Below are 25,323 nucleotides of genomic sequence, written 5' to 3' on the forward strand. Positions count from 1 at the left end.
CTGCAGCCCACACAGGGAAACACCAATTTCTAAAAGGCTACATTAGATAAACGATGTCTGGGGAGAGAGGATGCGAGGGAAATTCCCAGTGTTAACACTGGCTTCAATAAGTTTACTCAAAGTTTAATTGTTTGGAGCTGTCACGCAAGCTGCACTCTGCCTTCTGCTGGGCTGAGGGGGACTATATTAGAAAGGTGCAAGTTCAACCAAAAGAGCCCATTGAAAATGGTCCGTTTCTCTCCTTAAAGCCCTCTTTCCTTCTAACCATGGGCTGGCTGAAAAAAAAAAAAAAAAAAAAAAAAGGAGCAGTCTACTAAAGAACATGGAGTACATCGCTGCCCGATGGTTGTCTGGGAGCGGGAAAGGAGAGGCCCGGCAACATCACCGTGGCTGGTTTGCCTCGCGCGGTAAGCAGTGCCCCAGGCGCGGGTATCTTTAGAAGGCAGAGCTGCGGGCTGCACCGAGCCGGGACTCACCGCACCCCAGGGCTCCTGCAACCAGACCCTGCGAGGAGAGCGCGGCCACGCACGCTAGACACGTTATCTCCTCCTCCACCCCCTCCGCTCTCCACCTCGGCTCGGGGACAGATGGTGGCTGCGGTGGCAGGGTGTAGGTGCGTGTGACTGGGTGAATGCGTGTCTTCGTGTGTGGGGTGGGAACGGAGGCGGTGAAGGGAGGAGGAGACGATTGTGCCTGCGGTTCTTCCCTTCGCCTTCCTGCTAAGGGAAGAAAGTGCAGAAGGAATCCAGATGGGAAATAAGAGAAAGGAAAATAACAGTGGTGGGAGCACTGCCTTCACCCTATCGCCTGGGAACTCGGCTGAGCAACTACAAAGCCATTACCATCCCTTCACCTTCAGTGGAGTGGCTGCTTCTGCCTGATAACTGGAAGGGCACTTTGTAAACGCTGGCAAGGCACACACCTACACGCACGCCTACACACGCTGGGGAAAATAGCCACCTTCTGGGGGAGGGAGGGTGGGAGGCCCAGGCAAAGCTCGGCCACGGATCGCTGCCGGCAGGGCAGCCGAAGGCCTCCAGGAACACCAGGCTTCTTGGGCAAACAGCAGCCCGAGAGCCCACAATTTTTCTGGGAAGCAAATGGATGGATGGATGCATGGATGGTGCGTGTGGAATACTCGTGTAGTGTCTAATTTCAAATGGATTCGAGTCAACGCTTTTAATTCAACTATCCTTTTTGAGAGGCACAGCGTTTTAAACCCTGTAGTGCACTCAGCTCTCCACCTGAAGCAGCCTGCTAAGGGTTGTTATCACCCTCGGACCCCTCAGAAGGGGCATTCTCCATCCGTGAGCGCCGAAGGGGAGCAGGACCCCCTTGAGCGGTCTCTCCAGGGCCCCTGCCTCTCCTCCTGCCCTTTTCCAGCGCCAACTTGAGCCTGGACCCGCGACCCGCGCAGTGACGTGCGGCCAGAACAAGGGTTCGTATTGACAAGCCACCCTTCGCAAAGGACCTGAAATTCGTCTATACAACTCAGTAGGAGACTCCTCGGAGTCCTGTAATAATACTAATTATTTTTATTTTATTTTATTTTATTTTAATTTAATTTAATTTTATTTTATTTTATTTTTATTTTATTTTATTTTGCAGTCTGATTTATTTCACACAAGTCATGGAAAGCACAACCAGACCCGCTCTTACAACTTTTCTGCTCTTGGGCGGGGGAGCGAGGATGTTTCGCACTGCAAGATTGTCCCTGACCACGAGTTACGCTTGCACCCGGAGGGAGTGCTGAGCCAAGCTCGGAGCCCCTGAGGTTAGGCGAGAGGTAGGTTCCAGGGTTTTTTCTGTAACCGACGCAGCGAGTTCGGGGTGGGGAGGCAGGAGAAAGCCCGACTGACTAGTCAGATCCGCCTCCACCTCACCCACCTCCAGAACTCCCAGGGCCAGGTTCGGATTTGCAAAGCGCGCAGCCCGGGCCCACTTTGGCAGAACCGCACCCGGGAGCGGACCGCCATGCGGCTCCCCAGCCTCTTCCCGTTTCAATCAGATGACGCCCGCACGCTCGCCTCCCGGCCCGGGCCCCCATGGAAGGGGCCCCCATGGAAGCCCCGCCCGTCGCCCGTGGCTGGCATCACTGGCATTGCCCAGGGAGGTTCGCTCAGTGACCCCGTTGGCCGAGTGAGCCGAGGAGCCTCTGGTTCCCCGGAGCGCCGTTCCCTCCCGCCTGCCCCAGTCCCCGTCTTTCCTCGATCACACCTCGGTCCCCCCGCACCCTCTTCCCCCGCTCAGCCCCACGCACTCCGCTCTGACTTTGCCAGCACTTTTCCGAGGCACCTAGGGCGCGCCGCCGCCTCCGTACCGCCCGCGGCGCTCGCCACCCCTGGCGCGCCCCGGGGACCGCCTCCAGCGCCCTGCGCGGCATTTCCCAAGGGACTTCAGCCCGTCCCGCACCTTGCAGCCCGGGCCCCGCCGCCTCACCTTTGCAGAACTGGGGGACACTGAGGGTGAGCCCGATCAAGAGCCAGGCGGCCACCGAGCGCTTCATCATTCTGTCTCCCGGACGTGACCCCGGCTGGTCAGGGGTCGTAACGGAGGGCAGTGTCGCTGAGGTGGCACCGCAGGGCAGCGGCAGACCCCGCCCCTGGCAGAGAATTCAAGAAGACGTCTTCTGCCCGCAGCACTACCTTAAACAAATTCTTGAAGAGGACGAGAAAGAGTGGCGACCAAAGAGAGGAACCTCTCTTCCCCTTTTGCCTGCGCTCCGGCGCGAAGAGGTGGGCGAGCTCCGAAGAGCCGCTGGCGGGCTCAGCCTCCGCTGCGGGTGGGTCCCGACTGAGGCGCTGCGGGCGGGGCGGGGCGGGGCGCGGGTTCCCGCGGCGGCCCCGGGTCACCCGCGCGGGTGGACGGGCGAACGGTGCGCTCGGCCCGCTCAGCGCTCGCCGCCGCAGCTGCGGGGCTTCTGACTTGGGAGAACAATGAAGCGTGAGCTAGCGGGGAGCCAGCCTCCGGCCGGGAGCGCACTGTGTACAAACAGAGGCGGCGTGCGTGTGAGCCCGAGCTTCGCAGCCGCCGCGCTCCCCCGGTGCCTGCCCGCCCCACCCGCCTCCCGCCTCCCTTCTTATTCCCTCCCCCAGTCTTCCCCTCTTTCCTCCCTCTCTTCTCCCTCTCTCTCTCTCCTCTCTCTCTCTCTCTCTCTCTCTCAGGTGGCTCCTTCTGCTGGAAGAGAAAAGGGACACACAACTGCAGCCACACCCTGGCACCTGCCACCACCTCTAAAGTTCCTACATAGCCTGTGCCTTCCCTGCACACGCTGGAGACTGTAGAGTTAAGGGAAGTACCTTGGGGTCCGAGATACTCTCGGTTCCAGCACTGACTTTACAATTAACCACGTTAAAGATGCCCCTGAAGTCCCGTTCTCAGTATAGCCAGGAAAAGAAGTTAAGAAATTTTGAAAAGTGACTCTTGGGGCACGAAGCTACGTTAGAAATGGAACCCTGTAAAGTGAATTGCCCAGATCCTCAGAAAATACAACCTAGTCCAGCAGGCAGACTCTAGGCTGCTCTGTTGCACTTTAGTTAGCTCTAGGGCTGGGAGAGAGGGTTGTGAGCTTATCTACTCACAGGGGCAAAAAAGGTGAAGGCCTAGGGCAAGACGGGAGGAGACGCGTTTCATATCTGGTATCTCATTAAGCAGGACACGTTTCAGATGAGAAATAATGGGGAGAGTGTGGGGACTGTGCAAGAAAATAGAAGGCAAGGACAGATTCGTGAAGTGTTACTTAGGTGGGTCAAATTTCTCTGCTACCCACCAAAACCAATATAAACGACCTAGTTTTTTTCAGTGAAGGAAGCTGCAAAATACAGACCGTGGCTTAAAATAGTGCTTCCTCCTCTGTTTTTACCTTAGAATGATTGCTTAATGTACATGGATTTGATCCCAGCAGTTGCAGGTATCAAAATTAAACACAGGTCTTTAACCTTCTTCCAGAGAAGGAGGTAGAGAAAGAGAAAACCACAGGAAGGGGAGAGTTGTAGGATACATTCCTGAAAGCAAGGATTTGAAATGAGAATGGACTCAGAAAGAGGTAACAGGGCAACTTCATCTCCTTTTGCCTCCCTGAATCCTTTAAATGCCAAGTTCTATCTTCCTTGTGGAATTGCAAGTGAGATCAAGGATGAAAGGTTGATGGGAAAGTAATACTGCATGTTGCTATGGAGGAGTTAAGGTACTGTACCATCCACAAACACAAAACAACAGCAGCAACAAAAATGATGTCAGAGCAAGTTTTGTTGAGATCTCATGTTTGGTGGGAGGGTAAAAAAAAAATACATTTTTTAAAACCTGACTTGGCTAAGGGAAAGAGGGAGAATCATTTATTTACTACTTTAAAGCTTAAAGCCACAGATGTGAGAATAGGACACCATTATCCAGAGCTGTTGCAGGGAAGTTTTACACAAATTCCCACTTTCTTCCACATCATTATTATCTGATTTTGAAAGTAAGCTTTCAGTCATGTTGTGGCATGTCCATCATAAAGTACCTGTAACATTTTGAAATGATATATTTACATTTAGTTTTAAGGTTTTATTTTTAAAGGATAGTACTAAATCTCAAAAATATAAAATTGGGGGCACCTGGGTGTCTCAAGCAGTCAAGCATCTCTCAGTTTTGGCTAAGGTCATGATCTCACTGTTTGTGAAATCAAGTCCCCCATAGGGCTCCAGGCTGGCAGCTTGGGATTCTCTCTCTCTGACCTTCCCTTCCCCCCTCTCTGGGTCTTTCTCAGAATAAATAAAATAAACTTTAAATATATACTTATATTTAAAAATATATTTATATATACTTATATTTATATATATATTTATTATAAATATATATTTTATATATATAAATATGTTATATATTTACATATATATCAGAATCCAGTTTTTCTGTGATGAGAGATAAAGAAGGGTGCCAAGAGTTTTATTTTCCTATTTTATGCTTGGTTTATTCCCACTCTTCCCTTAATAAGTGTGTTAGGAAGTTAAGTTTTTAGTAACTGTGCATGTTACTGAAATTTTATCTTTTATTTTAAATTCTTTTTGAAAAACTACAGGAAAGGGATGCCTGGGTGGCTCAGTGAGGTAAGTGTGTGACTTCGACTCAGGTCATGATCTCCCAGGCCACAAGTTCAAGCCCTGCATCAGGCTCTGTGCTGACAGCTCAGAGCCTGGATCCTGCTTTGGATTCTGTCTCTCTCTCTCTCTCTGCCCCTCCCCAGCTTGCCAGCTATTTGTCTTTCTCTCTCTCAAAAATAAACAAATGTAACAACAACAACAACAAAATCCTCCAGGAAAGCACAAATTACATTAAAATGCAAATTCTATGACCAAATATCTGGAGTTTGTGCCTGTAAATGCCATTCTATATTATCAGGTAGATGACCTGTAAAATATGTCACCAGTTCAATGCCATTTCCAGGTTAAATTGCATAGTCTCAGTTCCATATGCATAGATCTTGTGCAGTTACTTCTTTTTCCCACTTATCAATAATGGTGTTGTACCAAAAAGACTTTAATTTTGAATATTCTAGGCACTCTACCTTATATTTATAGGACTTATGTCACTCTTACTAAATTCATACCTACCTTCTTCAGAAGTGGAATATAAGAAATGTTTTAAAAACCACAGAAAATAGGTTTATTTTTTTTTAAAGGACAAAATGCTGTTATGACTTTTACCTCACATAAATTGCAAAGAGACTTTTACTGACTGTATATGATGTCTACAGTTTTATACCTTGTCTAAATATGTGCCTGAAATGTCAAAAACAAATCTATACTTCACTTGAAGACAGAACTTCCCAAAATATTTTCTACAGACTTACTTTCCCCAGGATGTTAATAAGTTTTGGCCAGAAAAAGAGGTTCCGTGGTCAAATAATTTTGGGAAAGACTGTGTATTAAAGCATTAAAAACTTTGAATTGTCCTGTGCTTAAGAAACGTTTCCAAACATGTGTAATCCAGTATTTTGCAAACTTTTCTTTTTTTCACATGACAAACTTTTCTTCAGAATACCTGTTAAGATAAAGGGGATTTAGTGCTATAAGGAAAACAACTTGGGAAATATTGTCTGAAAATAAAAGAGAATAAAGAGTCAACAAAACAAACAAAAACAAGACTGAGGGAAGTTTAATGGTTTTCAAGAATTCTTACTGGCTCAGAGTTTGGATTCTAAAACAGTACATACCTCAATTGAAATAATATCTTTACCATTATGACTCTTTTAATGCAGGCAAGTCAATTAAAGGCCAGGTATCAGTATTCTGATCTGTAAAATGGAGTAAAACTCATAGTGGTAGCTTATTATGGTGCACAAAAGGACCTAGTCCAGTAATGAGTACACAATGATAATGATGATAATGATGAATAAGAAGACAATAATCACATATGGAATTCCAAAACTTTTTCTCAATAGCTGATTATCTCCGTTTCCCACCCCTCACTCCCATTAAATTACCTCGAAAAATGTTCATTCACCTTTTAATTTCTCAAGCAACAAATAACACTAAATACAGTATTTCTTATTATTTCTGTAATTATTGAATGATATTTATAAATAAACTAGATACGGGAAGAGTCTTAGATTATTTGATCAAGTTACATTCAGTACCATTTTTAGTATTTAAATCATTTTCCATTTATAAAATATTTTACATTTATAAAACTCCATTTTCTTTAATATCCTAAATGGCCCTGATTAAAAGTTGGATTTCAGCTTTGTGAGATAAAAAGCAGAAAACTCAGCCAAGCCTACCTGGACATCTGACCTGAATAATTGTGAATTAAGAAATTAGTGTTTTCAAAGCTGCTAAATTTGTGGTAATTTGTTAAGCTGCAAGAAAAGTTGATAGAGAAGCCCATTGTTATTATCCCCTTTTTAGAGAGAAGGAAGAAGGCACAGATTGGTTAGATCCTTTGTCCAGGTTATCAAGTTAGTGTATGTTCGGGCCAATAAATGAACCTCATCAGTCTGAATCCAGAGCCCAATCATTCCACTGGCAACGATTATGGAGAGTCAACTTTATGCTAAACATTTTTAGATATATTTCTTCCTTTAATCGTCCCAACAAACACTATGAGGTAAACATAATTATTATTTCAATTTAAATCAGTTGAGGAAACCAAGAATAAAAACATTTAAGTAATTTGCCCCAAACTAAGGCAGCAGGGAAAGATTGAGCCAGGATCCAGGATCCGAGCCCTAGTTTGATTCCAGGAGTGATTTTCATAAACATTATATTATAGCATCTATTTATAAAGTGGCTTATTTTATTTATTAATATTTTCAATTTTAGTTCTAATTGTAACTGTCATTTTTTAGTAGTCTGTATTCTGTCATTCTTGAGTTATCATTTTAGAGTATACTTTACCCAAATGTAGAGTTCCAAAGATATTTTAAAATTCTCTAAAATATTGCATAATATATAGCACCTTTTTTTCATTGCTATCCATAAACACCAATTCTTTCTTCTAATCCTCTGCTCATGTTGTTATCCTTATCTGAAATGACCTCTTACAAATTGTACTAGCTGAATTCCTACCTCCATGTAAGACCTCCCAAAATTATTGCAGCAGCACAGAATCATGATCTTTTAGAATTAGCACTTTTTGTGTTTCTCTAGTTATTTCATCGGTGTTAGTGTTACCTTCCAAATAGATACAAATGGTTCTTGCTATGAAGATAGCTGCTTGCCTTAGACATAGCTGAGTGTTACATTTTAAACTTGTTTAGTTTTCCTACAATGAACACTAAGGCAAATTCATTTTTAAGACTACATGTTTTAAACCAAATTCCCAGTTCCTAGTATTTCCCTGCTTAATTCCATGGTGGATGCTGTTTCCAGAAAATATACAGGGTCGTTATAGGAGAGTGAGCCTTTGCTTTCAGAGTCTGATCCTCCTAAAGAAATTTCTGGTGCCTAATTCCTTCTAGTTTCCCACTCAACCGATTTCAGTTACTTAGCTTTTAGCTCCCTAAAATAGTTTTGAATAATTAATACATGTACATAAGAAATATTCAAAGGGTGGCGAGGGCGCCTGAGTGGCTCAGTCGGTTAAGAGTCTGATCTCGGCTCAGGTCATGATCTCACGGTTTGTGAGTTCCTGAGTTCAAACCCCGCGTCAGGCACTGGGCTGACAGCTCAGAGCCTGGAGCCTGATTCAGATTCTGTGTCTCCCTCTGTCTGCCCCTCCGCTGCTTGTACTCTGTCTCTCGCATTGTCTCAAAAGTAAATACGCTTTTAAAAAAAGTAGAAATATTCAAAGGGACAAGTGGGTAGAGGAAAATAAGTTTCCCCTTAAATGACACTCCCTCCTTACATACAGTTGCTTTCTCTATGTTAGGGAAGCTAGTAGCTATTGCTGTGCATCCTTCTAAAGTTATGTGCATATATACACATGTGTGTACATATAGGGTATACGTATATGTGTATATGTACATGTTTTCACAAAAATAACTGAATTATACAAAGATTATACATCTTGCTTTTTTCCGCACAAATATATATATGTGTATATATGTGTGTGTGTGTATTTCTGAAATTGTATCAAGTTGTACACAGTATTTGTGTAACATAAATCCCTTTTGAAATTTAAGTAGCTTCCAATCTTTTGCTATTGCAAGCAATGTTGCAGTGAACCCACATTTTGCACACGTGCAAAATAAAATCATTAGAATAGATTGAAGTGGCATTGTTAGTTGAGGTTATGTGCATTTAAAATTGTGGTAGATTTTGCCATATTGCCATTCATAAAACATTTATGAATTCATCCTTCTACCTATAATGCATCAGAGAGAGTGTCTGCCTGCTTCCTGGCCATACAACGTGTTTGCAATTTTGGGTCTTGTCAATTGTGTAGATAAAAAATGGTATCACGTGGTTTTGAATATCTCTTATGATGAGTGGGTTTTGGCAATTTTTTACATACTAAAAAATAATTTATATTTTCTTTATGTTACTTTTCATGTCTCTTTCTTTCTTTCTTTTTTTCTACTGGATTGCTGACATTTCTTGAATGACAGGAGCTCCGTATTTATTAAATTGTCATATTTATGTCAAAAATTATGCAGCTAGTTTATAGCCATTTTGTTTGATTTTACTGTGCTAACATGTTTTATATTTGGAGTGAAATTTACCCATCTTCGCTTTATGGTTTCTAGGCTTCATGTTTTGCCAAGATAGGCTCTTACTATTCTGAGTTTAGGAACGTATTTTCTTATAGTACGTTTATGGGCATTATGTTTTCATGTGTGTATTTATAATTTTTAACAAACTAAAATTTATTTTTGTTTAAAAGAGTACTATAGATCTTACTTGTTTTCCAGAAAACTATCAGTTATATATAAAAACCATTTATTGAATAAGTCCAGGCTTCTTTATAATATGGCATGCCAACTCAGTCACTTAGTCACTGTATATTTGGCTCTACTGATTGCTTTCATACACTGTGCCATTTGGTTATGTATTCAGGTGCCAGCACCACACTCTTAATTATTGTTGTTTAAAAATGTTCTTAATAACTGCCAGGGTAAAATACCCTCACCTACTTCTTTGTAAATATGATTCCCTAATATTGTATATGTATCTTCCTCATATATACTTTAGGACAAGCTTGTCTAGATGAAATGGTAGAATAAACATATTTATAATAATAGTGTTCCTATCTATATACCCAAGTTTTCTTTTATGTTCCTTTTGTTAGACTTATACTTAGATATTTTATCATTTTATGTACCCATCTAAACGCAGGTTTTTTCCAGGTTTAGATGCACCCATCTAAACGCAGGTTTTTTATGTTTTGTAACTAGTTGTTTTATGTTTATAAGAAGTCTGTATGTGTGTGTGTCAATGTGCATGGACTAATGTTCTACCTAGTCACTTTATCAAAATATTTCACTGTTTATATTATATTTTCAGTTGGTTCTTTTGGGTTTTCTAGATATACAATTATATCATCTGAAAACAGTATTAGTTTTACCTTTTTTCAGATTTTCATACTTCTTTTCCCCATCAAATTGATATTACTGCTGCCAAATGAATGCTAAATAAGCAGACATACTTGTATCATTCCTGACGCTAATGTGTATGCTTTAGTAACTTTCTGTGGGCACGGCACACATCCTCTGGTTTCCTGGGTCCAGTGCAGCCATTACAGTAATTTTCTATATATCGGCATTTGCTCAAAAAATAACTTTAAGAGGGGAAGACATTACTGTCAGTGTAGAAAGGAAATACGTGTTTATGAATGTACAGGATAGGATAAAAGAAAAAAATAATGTTTTCTTTAGCTGGAAAGAAAGAGAGGCTTGTGAAGCTTTGGCAGGATTGAATGTTGTAAACTTTGAGGTTGCATTTGACAGAAAACTGCAACTCAGTGTCTTCTGATTTGAAACAAAATCATAAAAACTTCTTTCACACCTACCATAGCCACAGCTATTTAAATACATGGTTAATGGTGGGGGGGGGGGAGGGAGGAGAAATGTTATAACAGTCCAAAGGACAATCTTGGACTGTTTCCCCCTTTACCTGGTTTTCATTGGCATTTTGCTCCTTTTTTTTTTTTTTTCCATTTATAGCACTGCTGAAAACTAAGCCAGAGACATATTTATCTTAAAATATACAAAACTTCCAGTTTGATCCATCAAGCATAGTAATTGGACCAACGTTAAATGAAATTTAGAGAAAATGTTTCTGCTATCCATAAAAAACTGTCAAAGATAATGAATACATAAGATCCTCTCTGAGTTTCCTGGTTCCAAAATGGGTTGCAACTTAAAGAGAAAACTCTTGTCAATAAAAATTTATTTTCATAATCATGATTTCATTTTAAACTTGAAAAAGCAAATGGAATATATTTTAATATATGGTATTTTGGAAAATACAATTTAAAATATGGTTTGTTTCTTCAGGCATGAGGAAAATAACATTTAATTACATGTGTTTAATGTTAATGTTGATTCTGTTACTTCTGTCTATAGATAAAAGACTAGCACATTTTCCTTCATATACATAGTAATTTTAAATATCTCACTAAAATAAAATAGAATATGATACATGTCTCGTATAATATTTGTAATTTGTTTTAAATTATCATTATATTAGCATAATATGAAATACTTGATTAAATGTTTTAAATTCATACATTTGCATACAAACCAACACAAAACTAGCATGCCAATATTAAATTTGGAGGATGAAAGAAATATCATGGTCCTCACTAAGAAGAAAATTATAGCATCTTGTCCTTACGCTTGAGAGTGACCAAAACAAAAATTAAAAATGTAAGCTAAGAGATTTTTAATAAAGTTTTGAAACATCAATGACAGCATACCTTTTTTGCTTTATTTGATGATCCCGGGGACTTAATTCATAGAGAAGCTTTTATTTTCAAGAACAAAATTATAAAGCACTTATAAAAGAGACTCAAGCATAACTGTACCATTGTCTCATGAAATCCTTAAAGAATTCATATTTTTCTACTTATATTCCAGTCATATTCTTTTATTTTTGAGAGAGAGAAAGAGAGAGGGAGTATGAGTGACAGAGGGGCAGAGAGAGAGAGAGAGAGGAGACAGAGAATCCCAAGCAGGCTCTGCATTGTCAGCACAGAACCTTATGTGGGGCTCGAACTCACGAACCACGAGATCATGACCTGAGCCAAAATCAAGAAACAGATTCTTAACCAACTGAGCCACCCAGGTACCCCCAATAATATATGTTTTTAAGTATGTATAGGGATGGAACTTGATTTGTAATGCAATTTGTGATCTGAAAATTACTGTAGTGGACATTTTGAACTGAAAAGTTATAGCTTATACAGTGTAAACTCATTCCAATGTGGGTCTTTGCTCACCCAGTCATCAACAAATAAAATTGAAAAAAATAATTTTCTATTTAGTTGAATTAGTATTTACCATTTTATTTTAAGGAGTACATTTGTGAACGTTTTCTACAAAATAATGTAATGAGAAAATTTTACATGAATTTGAAAGGAGAGATTATGTCTATCTAAAATCAGTTTGGTTTTTAAAAGTATTGTTTTAGTTGTTTTTTTTTTTTTTTTAAGTCTTTGTAGATGATGAATTTAGAAAAGCCCTTAGAGGGTCAAGCTGGAGATGGGTAAAGTGCATGCAAATGGAAGTTAGGCACTTTTGCCAAAAAGTTTTAAAAATTTCATTTGTCTACTTTTAAAAATGAAATTAACAGTGGTATTGGTGATAAACAATCTTCTAATCTTATTGTTTCTGAGGAGGAGACATGATTGTGTTTAGGGTGAGGGGTGGAAATGTTTCTCGTGTTGCCTGTGATGATCTGACTCAGCATCAGCTGAAAACACCCGTGTATTATTTTAACATTTTCCTTTCCTCTATTAAATAATGTGTCACTCTGGGCTGTGACTCAAGCTGGTGACTCAGTTTTGTTCAAGACTCTGCCTGGGAACCTTTAGCAATGACTGAAAATGTCAGGAAGTCTTCCCTTTAGAAGAGCCCTGGTTTCGATAACTTAAGTGTGTAGACAACAGATCCACAACTTTTAGGGAGTTTACTTTAAATAAAGGAAATGGCTAGGCCTTTTACCTTTCATATTTTTTAACCACAGCAAAATATTTTATTGTCTCATCTGCTCTATATTCTACTGTACTTATATCATTATTGTATTTCTTTTGCTATTTTGTTTTTCAAATGCAGAATACTAATCTTAGGAATTCTCTGAATTCCAGACAAGAGAGACGGACAGTCCTTTTGCTTCCAATTAGTCCTGTAAAATCCCTTTTAATGCTGTAGAATAGATCTCCATTTTTTTGTCCCCGGTGGCACCTTTGCCCTAAAAGGCAGTCTTGTGGAGAAAGTAGATAGCATGGAGCTTAAATCACTGCTGCTGGCAGTTGCTGGGACTGCTGGCTGAGGATTCCTCCCCACGGGAGCAGTAAGCACCAACTCACAGAGAGCTCAGCGTAAGGACTAGAGTAGTGTTGCTTTCTAGTGTCTAAGATCATTCAGTCCTTAATACACGAATCCATGAATTAAAGATAGCTTTCTGACAGTTGACCAAGTCTCCCATTCAGCCCATAGTATGAGGTGAAAAGGAAAGTGGAACTTATCCTAATTCCTTTACTAGTTGTATCAGCTAGCACTTCCTGAGCAAATCTAAATCACTGTCAATGGTGTGAACTTCTGATAGCCTTCTAGTCCAAGTCCGGAGGGGTGCAAACATGAGCAACCTTTAGAGACATGTCATTAACTAGCTTGTCTCTGCCTCCTGCAGTAATCTCCTAAGTCCTTGAAGCTGAAAAGGAAGATGGACCTCTTTGCATATGTCTTGAGAAAGTACAGTGAGTCTGTCCCTAAGTCCGTTTACGCAATTTTGTGGTAAAGAAGTCTTACAATACAAGTTAAATTCTCGGTTGATTTTTGTTTCCTCTTTAAAAACAGGCCAAGTAGAAAGGAGGGTGGAGTTGCGGGGGGGGGGGGTGCAGTTGGAAGAGAGCACACATCAACGTTTTCCCAGGAAATTGTGAGAGGTATTTCTCTTTGAAAATAAAGATATCCTGATATTTAACTGCTGATATCTGGATAACTGGAGCTCAGAGTACACGGTGGCATGGGAGAGGTTGGCGACCTGGGAAGGAGGGGTGGTATGGTCCTAGAGGGGCTGAAAGTGGATGATTTGGCAGAAGTCAGGGAGCCGAATACCTGGAGAGGATATTAGAAGAAACCTCCTCCACACCGCCATCATGAGTGCAGATTTTAAAAATGTGTAGAGTTTTAGAGTTTTATTTTAGAGTTTATTAATTTTTTTCTGCCTATTAAACTTCATTCCACAGAATAGATCTCGATTAAGGATTCTTACAAGCAGGAATATTGGTTACCTAGTATAATTTCTTTTTCTAAACTTTACTTCATCGTTGGTTCTCTTAAACAATATGGCCAAATGTACTATGGACATATCTCTCATCATGAACAGGATGTTGTTTTTGCATTGACCAGCTTTCTCATAAAATTAGACCAACATAAGGGGTCTAAACATTATGTCCTATTTGCTTTATTTGGAACACCACCTAATAACATTTTTTCTCAATTAAATTTTCTGATCAGTCTGTTTCTTTGATCAATCAACAGAGTTAAACTCCCGACAAGCATTACCAGGTCCTCTGTGAATTCATACTATTTTCCTCCTCATTGACTCTGATCTGTAAGTTTTATCAAGCACTTTGGGTTGATTCTCACCCTCAGTTAATTTCTCTCTTACCAGTAAGGAAATCTAATCATGGGATGTTCAATTACTCATCTACTCCTTCACGCATTCAAAAATATTAATTTATCACATACTATGTCTCAAGCATAAGGTTCTTTTTAAGAACTTTAGGCCGTAACTTTAAGGCCTGTAAAATGCTAAGATATACTTTTCTTTAGTAGTGATATTGTGCAGCCCAAATACTCCAGTAACTTCTTAGTCTTGACTGAATTCACCAGTACATGCCCATACTATCCATATAAACATACAACACTGGTCTGCCAAAACTACATCCATCTGAACTCAACAGATACTGGAATCCATTTAGCTTCAGATACCAGGAACAGAACAATTTCATAAGGAAACCAGAGCCGCGATTAATGCTGCTAAGTGTTCTCTCTGGACATCTATTATTTAAAATGAAAATTCACACACTAATCTCAATTAAATTCAGCCTATTGTGCAGGCAAGCCACATAGAGGAGTGAGGAGACCTAAGAAAACACAGTAAGTGGTGGAAAATTTGAAAATGCATGGCCCAGTCTTAAGGGTACAGTAGCCACTGAAATCGTCAGAGTTGCTTTGTGTAATTATGGGTCAGGATGGCCAGACCCCAATTTTTCAAAACCTGAAATTCAATATAACATTTCCTAAATTTTAATAATGCAGATGTAACTCAACATTTCTGCAAATCAAATAAAGTAAGCATACTTCTGGTGATTGGATTTAAAAAAAAAAATTTCCAGTTGAATAACTAAAATAAAGATCGATCAACATGCTAATTAGCTTTACTATCAAACTACATAAAATAGAAAAATTCAGGTCAATATTTTAATCTAATTTTTGGTAAGTAGAAAAAAATAATGAAAAGAAACTAGAGACAAATTTCTTGTCTACATGCAATTAAAAAAAAACTTCTGCCAAACATAAGTTATAAAAATAACTGAACGCTAACGATTAAAGCAGAAAGAATACTTCTTAGTGATGACTGACTCTCATATACCACTAGTGGGAATGTCAATTGCTTCTACCTTCTAAGAAGCAATTTGACAATACAGGTAAATCAAATAGTAAGTAAAATAAATATAGCCTTTGATCTAGTAAATCATTTTTAAGGATTTATCCTAAGAAGTTCATTTAATATAGTTTTATATATCATTATAATTCAGTAACAGGAGTGGTTATTCTAGAATAAGTATTATATCTAGTATATATATCACAAAATTTATTACATTAAATATTCAAAAAAAGTTAAATGTTCAGTATTAACTAAAATCTAAGTTATCTTAACCAATTCAACAAAAATAGTTCTATGCTCTTTGTAACATAGATAGTTTTAATTAATTTTAAGATATTGAATAAGGCAAATGCATATTGTTAGTCTAGACTTTTTAAATGCTAAAACAAAATCACCCATAATCCACCACTACTTCAGAATTGCTAAAATTTTAGAAAATACCTTTTTAGAATATATCTTTGATGTATATGAATGGAGGAAATGAACATGTATGAATTATATTTCTTCCTTCCCCTTTCATGTCTCTCTTCATTTGTGCTCCCATTGACCATTAAACAATATATTATAGATTATATTTATGGTACATTACACATGTAGATGTAATTTTAAATGACTTTTATAACATTCTCTCCTATGATGTATGACAAATTTAACAAAATAATCCAATCCTTTATTGACTCAGCTTTGGGTTGTATTCATTTTTTGTTGTTATTACTGATTATCTTGCTATCAGAGATAATGCTGTAACACAGTTTGGTGAGTATGTCTTTATAAACTGCAACAATCATTTCTGTAGAAAAGATTCTGAGGTGAGAGGAGGAGGGGGGAAGCATATAGATGTTAAATTCTAATAGATACTCCTTACGTTTTCCAGAAAGTTTGTACCAAGTTAATCTTTCACCCGCAGAGTAGGAGAGTACCCATTTTCCCCAATAATACTAGATATTAGACTTTTTGAATTATGCAGATATGGTAGTCCAAAAACTCTCATTATTTTATTTTAATTTTTTTTATGTTTATTTATTTTTGAGACAGAGACAGAGCATGAACACGGAAGGGTCAGAGAGAGAGGGAGACACAGAATCCGAAACAGGCTCCAGGCTCTGAGCGGGTCAGCACAGAGCCCGACGCGGGGCTCGAACTCACGGACCGCGAGATCATGACCCGAGCCGAAGTCAGCCGCCCAACCGACTGAGCCACCCAGGCGCCCCAAAACTCTCATCATTTTAATTTGTGGTACTCTGACTAGCAGTGAGGTTACACATCTTCATTTGTTTTTTACCTATTACTTTCATCTTATATGAATTATTTATTTATATTTTATGCTCATTTCTTACGGTGAGATTTTGCTTTTATACATAATTTCATAGTCTTAATATAATAGAGATACAGTGTTTTCTTAAATATTTCTCAACCTTCCCTGAGTTTTTTTTTTTTAACTCTGTTGAGCAGAAGTTTTAAATATTTTATGTGGTTTATCAACCTTCTCATTTATGCTTAAAATTATGCCATTGTGGGTTTATAATTTCACTGATAATTACATAAACATGTTCAGACTATCAGATTTTACTCCTGATCCTTGTGTGTATATTTTATATAATGATCTATTCATATGCATATAAATATAGATAATAAGTATGTATATAATAGAAATAGTATATATGCTATTTTTGGCACATCTCCAATTAAGAAATCATTTAAAAGTTTCTATTCCTTTTGTATTTAGAGAAAGTACTGAAAAATTCTTCTGTTTTAAAGTAAATTGACATTTGTGTAGACTTTCTCATTTAATCAAATGCCCATGCATCTTTCTAACCCTAACAAGCTTCTGAAAGTCTCTTACCTCCCATAGGGAATTGACAATGCCTATTTATCTGAAAATACACTCTATTTCTTTGCTACACTCTTCAGCTGTGCATTTCAGCACTTGATATTTACTTCATTCATGAAATAAGAAAGGAATAAAGGACAAGAATACTATGTGTTGTTATTTTCCATCATTTTTTTTTCTTCTTAGTCACACTGATGGGTGAGTGCCAGGAGTAGTAGATTCAGATTTTGTAGGACCTGAGGCTTGTATAATATAGCTGGCTCTCTCTATGAAAAATTATACAAAGCTATAAATAAAAAAAAAATGGAAACAGAAATGAATATTCACTTAGTGTGACCTTATTTTTAATTCTGAAATTACTCCAATCATTTTTAAATCTGAAAAAGTTAAGTTATATCTCAAAGTTCAAAATATCACAGAATGAAACATTTTAATTTATTAACAGCTTGGCACGTGTTTATAATCTGTCACTTTTTTTGGATAGATATTTTTTGATCACTTCTTTATTTCAAAACAATTTTTAAATATGAATTCCTCTAGGGAATAATTTGATCTTTTCACTAGCATGATTCATTTAAAAAATTTAAATCAGTAATTTAAGTTTATATGGCATGACTCCTAGTGAACAAAGTCAGAAACTTATAGAATTGGTATTAAAGGTTATAAAACTTTATCAACTTTCATTAATAAACAAGGTGTAAAATTTCAAGGAATATTCCACAGAGTGGATCTCTACTTGTGATGTTTCTCTTCCACCACCCATGTACGTTTAATGCTGATTACCTCCATACGGGGTAGCCTTACATCTCACTGTCAGAGCCATGAGTTATGAAGCTAGTAAGTGGTGGCGATATTCATGGAGCCACTGCTACACGATAACAGCGAGTAGTCGTTTACAATAGATAAGATAACTACAAACCATACAAATGAATGCCAAAAAAATGTATCCTCAAGTCAACATTTTCATAATCATATCCCCCAAATTCCCATGGCCCCTCCAGTGCCACTCCTCATGGAGGAGGGTTGCTGACAAAGGGAGAATTGGACTAGAAAGAAACAATGGTTAAATATGTTACTTTTTCTAATTTTTTCAAAAGCCTATGACCACATGTTGCCAGTTCCGTCCCAGGGCCTTGGAATGAGTGGTGCAAACAGGAGCCCCTGCAACTTAAACTTCACTAACACCAAGGCAAACAAATCTGTCTCTAGTGAGGACTGGCATCAGCTTGTGAAATTGCACTCTGCTTCCTCAGAATAAATCAGTCAAGTGCTCAGTTATTTGTGGAGTAACCTGCATTTCCTGTTATCACTTCAGAAAGGAAAGGAGGAAGAAATGACAAACCAACCGCTACAAATTCTGGTTCACAGCAGGGCATCACATAAACTAACCAAACTGCTTAAAAGAGGTAAACAAATCTAAGTCTTCTTAAAACGAAATGGACATTTTATCCTTTTATTCATCAAAATTCTGTTCCTAAAAGTTAAATGTTAACTTAATGTTACATGTTAATTACATTTAAATGTTTGATTAAATAGTACTCCCAGCAATGAGATGCATGTGATCATTAATAATGTATTACAGAAATACATTCATTAATACAGAAAATAATGATTCAGTGAACAAAAGGTAATTTTCAAAATTATGTTCAATATGACACAACTTTGTAAAAATATATTTGTGAGGGTGTCTGGGTGGCTCAGTCAGTTAAGTGTCTCACTCCTGATTTCCGCTCAGGTCATGATCTCACAGTTCGTGAGTTTGAGCCCCATGTCAGGCTCTGCTCTGTGGGTGTGGAGCCTGCTTGGGATTCTCTGTCTGCCTCTCTCTCTGCCCTTCCCCTGCTTGTGCTCCCTTTCTCTCTCTCAAAAATAAGATTAATTAAAAATATATAGTTGTAGTAGTATAAGAAACACTTTGGAAACTTTTCATTAAAGGGTAAGCAATGGTTCTCTCCAAGGCATATCATTATGGATATTTTGAAATTTAATTTCAAAATTTAATTTCAAAACACACCCTTAGGGGGCGCCTGGGTGGCTCAGTCAGTTAAGTGTCCGACTTGAGCTCAGGTCATGATCTCATGTTCTGTGAGTTTGAGCCCCACGTTGTGCTCTGTGCTGACCGCTCAGAGCCTGTAGCCTGCTTCCGATTCTGTGTCTCCCTCTCTCTCTGCCCGTCCTCTGCTCATGCTCTGTCTCTGTCTCAAAAATAAATAAAAAACAGTAAAAAATAAAAAAAAAAACCACACCCTTAAAAATTTAATTAAACATTTTAAACATTACAGGGGAACCTGGCTGGCTCAGTTGGAAAAGCTTGAGACTCTTGATCTTGGGGTTATAAGTTTGAGCCAGACAATGGGTGTAGAGATTACTAAAATAAATAAATAAACTTAAAAAAATTAAACACTATATATACATTGCTTCTTGAAATATGTTGTAAAAATTATAAAATGGTTTTTATTTGAAAAGCAATGTGAGCCACACAGTAATATGGAGGTTTCATATCATAGAAATCCATTTTGGTTCATATAAACTTCCTATTATCCAGAGCTCATTTTTATACCATTTATTTGACTCCAGCATCAGTCATTCAGCATTTATCTTTGTTGTGATAAGCTCATAGGTTTTCTACTTTTTTTGAGCTAAATCTTGATGAAGCAGTTGATAATCTGAGGCTTGCCTACTATATGGTGAAAATCTCTCTGCATTTATAATAAAGGTCTCATCTCTACTTAATGTGTCAAGAGTGAATAAATGAAATTCTTTTAAACACATAAGAGCATATTTATTAACAATTTATATGAATTATTTACATGATACATAATATGTGATAACATACTAATTATTTATATGAATTACTCTTATTTTATTAAAAAAATTTTTTTTAATGTATTTATTTTTGAGAGACAGCATGTGAGCAGGGGAGGGGCAGAGAGAGGGAGACACAGAATCTGAAGCAGGCTCTAGGCTCTCAGCTGTCAGCACAGATCCCAATGCGGGGCTTGAACTTATGAACTGTGAGATCATGACCTGAGCCAAAGTCAGATGCTTAACATACTGAGATACTCAGGTGCCTCATTCACTCACTTTATTATTATCTTTTTATTTTTTTTTTAAATGCTTATTTATTCTTGAGGGAGAGAGAGACAGAGTGTGACTGGGGGAGGGGCACAGAGAGGGAGACACAGAATCTGAAGGAGGCCTCAGGCTCTGAGCTGTCAGCACAGAGTCCCATGCGGGGCTCGAACTCACGAACTGTGAGATCATGACCTGAGCCGAAGTCGGATGCTTAACCAACTGAGCCACCCAGGCACCCTGACATTCATTCATTTTAATACAAAGAAGGTTCTAAGGCTTCCAGTAAAATTTGTTTCTTTCAAAGATAAGGAAAAGCAATATACTTTGAAATTAAAAGACAAGTGAATAAAATATTCCAAATAGAATTGGGTTAGTATAATTCTCTGATTATATATTTTATATTGTATGTTTTGGGTGATTGTCTGGAAACATGATATTACTAATCTTTGAGATACAGTAGCCAGTGTGGCCTGCAGAGTTTTGCAGTTCAATATATTTTATCTTTAACGTGGATTTCTGGCCTCTTAGGGCTATCAGCCATCCTTTGAAAAGACCCTCTTTTGCTGCTTCCCTTTGTCATTAAACTCTTGTTTCTAATCTATTGGCACATTTTTTACTGAGTTCCTATTTCGTTAAAGGCAAAGAAATAACAGGATTCCAACCTGCTCTTTAAAAGCTCAGAGTCAGTGAAGGTGAAGGTTTTATAATATTTGAATATAATTAGGAAAATCTACAAATACATAGTTCAACAATAAACATTAAGGGTTTTGTTATTTTGTTGCTTATTTACATGTTTTTATCAAGAGTAAAATGCAACTATTTTAGCCTCCATGGATGAGAAAGAAGACAGGGCAGTGAGTAACATACTCCGTATATCTATGGTATGGTTGGAGGTGTACACTCTACATAGAAAGAAACAAGAAAACACCAAATTCTGGAAGAATCAGAAGTCAATCTGTTGCTGAAAATGTTTGGTAAAGATTGAAGTATCAAAGCTTCAATTATTTATTTTTGAACATAGATCAGTTAGCAGTGATATCTTTAACTTGCGAATAGCCAAAAACTCAACTCAAAAGGAAATTTCTCAACTATGCGATTAAAATCCAGGGATCACTTACAACCCAGGCATGGCTGGATTCAGCAGATCAAGCATTGTTACAAGCACTCATTTTCCCCAACTTTTGGTTTTGCCTGCTTCTGTGTTGGCTCCAGCCAGTCAATCATGTCCCACGTGGTGGGAAGATGACCACAGAGGTTTCAGCCTTGCATTATCATGGCTTGTAGAACAAGCAAACAACATCTCTTCTTCCATCAATTTAAACAAAACTCTAATCCTTACGGTCAACATCCCAAATCAAGGAGCATATCCATCTCTAAACCAATTTCTGTTAAAGGGAAAATGATCTGCATGGTGTGGCTAAGGCCTGGGCCACAAACACACCCCTGAAATAGGAAACAGAACCAGCTCCACCAAGGACAAGGACTGAAAAGGGGCAGCCACTCCCCAAAAGGAAAATCAAGTAAGGTGAACTGGGTTTTTGATAATCTAAAAAACAGTATGCTTCCACTTCATAGGGCAAGATGAAATATTGGTGAATTGTGGGGCTTTATCTTGAATACTTTTACAAGTCACAGAGTTGTATGTTTTGTCTGAATGTATGGACAGATGTTAACAAATTGTTTAACAAAAAGTATTTAGATGTCATTTGAAGAAGAAAATTTCTGTGTTAGGAAGAGTGTTGAGAAATAACCACAAATGTAAAATGATAAAAAATATGTCGGGAAGTTAACAGTAAATATCAAAACTTTAAAAACTGCTGCATCATTTCAATTAATAAATTCATGTCTTCAAATTTATCTTCACAGAAAAAATAGGTCAAGCACAGATAGATATATACATGTTTACCATGCATTGTTAATAATACCAAGAATGGGAAATCATTAAATGATGAATAATAAAGAATAAGTCAAATAAATTTTCTTATGTGTATAGGCAAATAATTTGGAGGTATAATTATAATTTGTGTTTGTTAATAAGAAATATTGCACAAAACAGATCAGGTTAAAAAACAGCATATGTAGTATAAGTCCAGCTACATATATATATGCTTACATAAATTTTGGAAGTATATATACTAAGAGGTTAAAAACATGGTTATGCCTACATTATGGGGTTGACGCAATTTTTCCTTTTGCTTGGCTCTGTTTGCTATTTTATAAGCTAAAAAAATTCATTTAAAAATAAATAAAAATAGGAAGAGGGACTGGAAAATCTCTTCACTTTTGATTTACAAAGTAAAATATAATTTTAATGAGAAAAAATGGTGTAGAACAGTTTGAATACTTTAGCTTTATTTTAAATATATGAAAAATATGGTATTTCAATCTCAAAAAGAAAAATGATTTGGCTTATATGTGTGTGGCTGTGTGTGTATATGCTTACACATATATGTGGGCAAACCCCAATTTTTATATTCAGATTTTATGTTATATTGCTAGTTTTAAACATATGTTAGGTTTTTTCCCCCAATGACCAAATCACTGAATTACAGGAAATGTATAAAAAGGAGCACTACTGTTATGCTTCAGAAACTTAATTGTATACATGAACTAAAAGACCTTGAGATTGCCAGATAGGAAAATTAGTAGCATCAAAAGACCTTCAGTCACACATCACTTATTTTGAAATCTAACCCTTAACATCATTCTAAGAAGGCTTCAAATGGTTTATTGCAAGGTAATGCCAACATCTTGCAGAGTAAAACCTGTTTCCAAATATTTATAGTAACTTACATAAAAAATAAATACATCTAAATTCAGGTAAGTCATTTTTTTTAAGTTTTTATGTATTTATTTAGAGAGAGAAAGTGCAAGTGGAGGAGGGGCAGAGGAAGAGGGAGAGAGAGAATCCCCAGCAGGTTCTGTACTGTCAGCACAGAGCCCTATGTGGGCCTTGACCCAATGAACCAAGCAGATAGCTCATGGTTTGAAAGGAAAATATAACTTAAAGAGCATTCCAAGAGAATCAGAGAACTTCAAATCTGGATTAAGTCTTAGAGAACATCCAGTTTAAACTTTGTACTTTGTTTTTTTAATGTAATTAAATCTATATTTAAGTTTTTATTGAATTTTTGTTAGTGAACATGCAACGTAATATTGGTTTCTGGTATAGAATTCATGATGTGATCAACACTTCCATACATCACCTGTGCTAATCACAGGTGCCTTCTTTAATCCCCATCACCTATTTCACCCATCCCCCCACTCCCCCTGGTACCCCTCTGGTAAACATCAGTTGGTTTTCTATAGTTAGAGTCAGTTTCCTGGTTTGCCTCTCTCTTTCTTTTTTTCCCCCTTTGGTCATTTGTTTTGTTTCTTAAATTCCATATATGAATGAAATAATATGGCATTTGTATTTCTCTGGCTGCCTTATTTTGCTTAGCTTTATAAATATGAAAAAAACTAGATATCACGATGCAAAATGACTCACCCAAAGTCCTACAACTCAGTGAGGAAAACATTCAAGACAAGGTCACCTGACTCACACTCCTTTGGTTTTGCTGTTATGCTACACTGCTAAAGCAACCAAAAATGAAACCTCTACTCATTGGATTTTCCTCAATGTAAGTCCAGAAAAACAATGGATTGACTTGTGGTGTCAAGGAAAAGGTATAGACTTTGAGTCAAACAAGCTGATCTTTCTCACAACTTAACTAAATCTAATCTTGGACATGTTAGTTGAGCTCTCTGAGCTTCACTTTCTCTATCTGTTAAATGGGATGCATAATATATACATAAAAGTGTTTGTGAGGCTTGTAAGTTTTGGAAGTATTATGTATGAAAAGCCTAGTATATAGTAGGCTTTGATCAGACTGTCCTATTGATTCTCTTCTAATCTTATGCTATATTGCTCTGGATTAAAACTAATCAATCTTTTATATTCTTAGGAATACTGAAGAGATAGTTGTCTTTGGCATTCTAACTTAGATACCTTTTATGAAATTTTGTTCAGGACACGAGATGCTGATTCTTAACTCACCACTTACTATGTCTAGTCATCACCTTTATTTTATTTAAGAGAAACTGAGTTTTTTATACAATGGGTAGGGAACGTTTATTGGGCAATATAATAAATTATATGACAAAGAAATCTATCATTTTTTTTCTGAATTTCCAGGGTGTATAGGTGAACTTTTTAATTCTAGAAGGTGTGCTTATGTGAGCATTTCTTTCATAATGTTTCATATCATTTAAAGAAGCCTCACATCTTATTTTTAATTAATTCCAGATGGTTTGCCTAAAATGTATATTTCATTGTCATTTAAAAAGACAAATAATAGCCTTCAGAGAGGACTTTTTAAAATTAATTAATATATCATATTACCTACTGATAAACTGTTCTTTGAGATGAAGCTATTTTAAGATAGCCTCCTGAGCAGTAAAAGTTTAGCATGTAACTGTGATAGTATCTCTCAGGCTCTAACCATCACCACAGGGGTATATATAGATATATACAGAATAAGCAAATAGGCGAAAACCTCAGAAGAATCTTAAAAGTATGACACCCAAAGCAAAGGGCATATCCAGGAGTCTAGGTAATAATACTAAGCTTCCATCATCAGGGTTTGTAAAAACCATCCTAATAACCACTGGCACCAAGACTATCTGTTCTACAAGGAAAAGGAAGTACTTGATAGGATGGAGAGAGCTGTGGACTCCATGGTACCTGCATCAGTCTAGGAGGTGCTTAGATGGGAAAAGGTGAAAAGAACTTGCCAGAAAACAGATTTCATCACTATCAAAGGAAGAACATTTGAATATTCAGAGCTGTCCAAAGATGTCTAGGAGATGGTGAGTTCTGTGTCACACAGCTCTTCATGGAAAGATACATTTACATATGTTCCATGGCTTCTCTAGAAGCATGAAAAAATCCCCTTCCTTAAATTATACCAAGGCAAATGTAATATAATTTTTGAATATCATACATAGATAAGTTTGAAATATGTTTTTAAGTTTATTTATTTTGACAGAGAGAGAGATGGAGAAAGAGAGCATGAGCACACTCAGGTGAGGAGCAGAGAGAGAGAGGGAGACAGAGAATCCTAGCAGGCTCCACTTCCAGCACAGAGCCTGACATGTAGTTCAATCTCACAACTGTGA

The 25,323-nt window shown here is 37.8% G+C and overlaps 2 protein-coding genes across 3 annotated transcripts in view; one reads left to right on the top strand and one right to left on the bottom strand.

The window, feature by feature from the left end:
• EDIL3 (EGF like repeats and discoidin domains 3) overlaps positions 1 to 2,528 on the bottom strand; it is a 416,894-nt gene extending 414,366 nt beyond the window's left edge. For both annotated transcript variants that reach the window (XM_045497268.1, XM_045497260.1), the window contains exon 1: positions 2,440 to 2,528. In XM_045497268.1, the coding sequence (XP_045353224.1) occupies positions 2,440 to 2,509 (70 nt within the window). In that variant the 5' untranslated portion in view covers positions 2,510 to 2,528. The remainder of the gene's footprint in view (positions 1 to 2,439) is intronic.
• LOC123607985 (basic proline-rich protein-like) lies at positions 345 to 2,463 on the top strand. Its single transcript, XM_045497282.1, has 2 exons — positions 345 to 1,516; positions 1,609 to 2,463. The coding sequence occupies exon 2, from the start codon at positions 1,975 to 1,977 to the stop codon at positions 2,461 to 2,463; it is 489 nt and encodes a 162-aa protein (XP_045353238.1). The 5' UTR covers positions 345 to 1,516; positions 1,609 to 1,974.
• Positions 2,529 to 25,323: the final 22,795 nt, after the last annotated feature.

The sequence above is a fragment of the Leopardus geoffroyi genome, chromosome A1, assembly GCF_018350155.1.
Source record: "Leopardus geoffroyi isolate Oge1 chromosome A1, O.geoffroyi_Oge1_pat1.0, whole genome shotgun sequence".
Taxonomy (NCBI): domain Eukaryota; kingdom Metazoa; phylum Chordata; class Mammalia; order Carnivora; family Felidae; genus Leopardus; species Leopardus geoffroyi.